The sequence below is a fragment of the Pteropus medius genome, unplaced genomic scaffold, assembly GCF_902729225.1.
Source record: "Pteropus medius unplaced genomic scaffold, Ma_sr-lr_union100, whole genome shotgun sequence".
In the NCBI taxonomy this organism is placed as follows: domain Eukaryota; kingdom Metazoa; phylum Chordata; class Mammalia; order Chiroptera; family Pteropodidae; genus Pteropus; species Pteropus medius.
This window is the reverse complement of record NW_024346160.1, coordinates 7757-10109: the sequence shown is the minus strand read 5'-3', so window position 1 is coordinate 10109 and position 2353 is coordinate 7757. Positions and strand designations below refer to the sequence as shown.

Here is a 2353-nt window from a genome sequence, read left to right as displayed (position 1 = left end):
TTGAGCAGGTGAGAATATTGACAGACAACAAGGACTTACAGAGCATCACCCACGGGGGATACTGGGAAGGGCGTCCTCCACACCTGCTCCCAACCCCTGAGAGAAGAGCCCCAGCTCCTCAGGGCTGCGGAGGATCCACAGGGACGAGAGCCTTGGGCACCTGGGTGGAATCACACATGAGGAAAGATCCTGCGTCCTGCACAGAAGGGGACATGCCTCCATGGGGACAGTCACTGCCCGGGACTTGATTCTGATCTGAGAGGACTTTGTGTGAGACACCACCTCAGTCCTGACCACTGAACAGCCAAGGGAGTTGGGGACAGTCACCCTGAGGAGACTGAGTGAACCACTATGATGACTTGAGTTGATGTGGAGGCCACATAAGTTGACACATGGACTGACCCTATGCAGGGGCAGTAGAGAGTAAAGTAAATAGACAGAAGGAGTCTCTAATGGGCTCTGCTCACAAACTCACACAATAATGTGTCTGTGGCTGGATACCAGGGAATGTGCTGTCCCGTTCCTGAATTTCTGGGGGTGATCAGAACTGGGGCCAGCCACCTGGTACTGCCTGTGCCCTCTGCTCAGGCCTCACAGCTGTGGCCTCCCCAATCCCTTGGGCCCTACACAACCTCGCACCTGCTCACCATCTGACACCCTAAGGCAGAGGGGCCTGACCAGGGTCCCAGTGACGGATTGGAAAGCTTTGGGTCTCATTTGCATGAGTGGACCCTCCCTCTGTCAGAGCTTGAAGAAGGGAGGGAGAGACTTGGGGGAAGCTCTGCTTCAGCTGTGGGGACACAGAGGGCAGGACGCGGTGATCATCTCCACCATGGCCTGGTCCCCTCTCCTCCTCACCCTCCTCGCTCACTGCACAGGTGATTGGATAGGGGACATTGGAGGGGACAGTGGGAGGCCACATGGGGCCCTGCTTCCTCCCCTTGCCTCTAGCTCCAGCATCACTATCTCTGTGTCTCTCCCTCTTCCAGGCTCCTGGGCCCAGTCTGTGCTGACCCAGCCGTCCTCAGTGTCTGGGGCCCCGGGACAGAGTGTCACCATCTCCTGCACTGGAAGCAGCTCCAACATTGGAGGTGGTTACAATGTGGGCTGGTACCAACAGCTCCCAGGAACAGCCCCCAAAACCCTCATCTATGGTACTAGCAGTCGACCCTCGGGCGTCCCCGACCGATTCTCTGGCTCCAGATCTGGCAACTCGGCCTCCCTGACCATCCGTGGGCTCCAGGCTGAGGACGAGGCCGATTATTACTGCTCAGCATGGGACAGCAGTCTAAGTGCTCCCACAGTGCTCCAGGCCTGTGGGGAAGTGAGACAAGAACCTGCTGTTTCCTGTGCAGTGGAGCTTCCCTGAGCCGTCCCCACTGCTCTGACCAGACAGCCACCTTCTTTGTGTGTTTGACTGAAAAGTGAAGGTTGAGAACCACCCCAGGGAAATGTTGTCTAGAGAATGTGTTCACATCCTTCGAATTCTGACCCCAAGTCTGTCTTTGTTGGCAACAGATTGAGTAATTTTCTCAAGTTGAGCAATTTCTGGGTACCAAGGTTTGGCTGCTCTAGGGACAGATTCTGTGACAGGTTAGTGCACAACTAGGTACACAGAATTCAGCCCCATCTGAATCAGGAAATATCAATCGTATCAAGTACGGGTCCCCGTAGCAAGTACTGCCAGGAATGGGCTCCTAATCCTGCATTTATCATTATAGGAGTCTACCTTCAGGGTCCTGTCTGATTACTTGGCTCAGATCTGGCACCTCCAGCTCTTTATCCATCAGTGGACTGAGGCCTTAGGACGATGCTGATACTCAGTGCACCTCTGTGACAGCAACCCTGGTGTTCACACAGAGCTCCAGGCCTGTGGGGAACTGAGACCAGAACCCCTTTTTCATCTGCCAGGAGTGAGAATGCCCAGCAGCACCTACTCAGTCTGCACCTGTGGCTACTGCTCCTTCTGATTCTGCTGCTGCCTCCATGGGCCCAGGCTCATCCAGGGTCAGCGCCTGGGAGTGAAGGCTCCTCATCTCCCTTGTGTCCTCAAAGCCACTCGTTGCAGCTAGGGTCTCAAAGGACACAAAGGCCAGCTCCTCATCAGCTGGGGACAATGAATCTCTGCACTGACACTCAGTGGCAGGGGTGGGGTGCTAGCCGTGGCCATCTCAAACCTGAACTGTGACTGTGGAATCCTGCATCTTCATCATTGGTCATTTACCTATTTCCAGAAGTTTACTGAGCTAAGTCGCCCTCTCATGAGTCCTCAGTGTCAATGCCTGTTCTTTCTGCTCACGGGGAGGTGTCTTCTGTCCCTGCTGCACCAGCCCCAGAGTGTCTCAGGCTGCAG

At 55.2% G+C, this 2353-nt stretch overlaps 1 gene segment (V, D, J or C); it reads left to right on the top strand.

Moving 5' to 3' along the window:
- Positions 1-719: 719 nt before the first annotated feature.
- LOC120613059 (immunoglobulin lambda variable 1-40-like) lies at positions 720-1369 on the top strand. The segment is given in 2 exon segments: positions 720-878; positions 990-1369. Coding segments are annotated over 2 exon segments (537 nt in total).
- Positions 1370-2353: the final 984 nt, after the last annotated feature.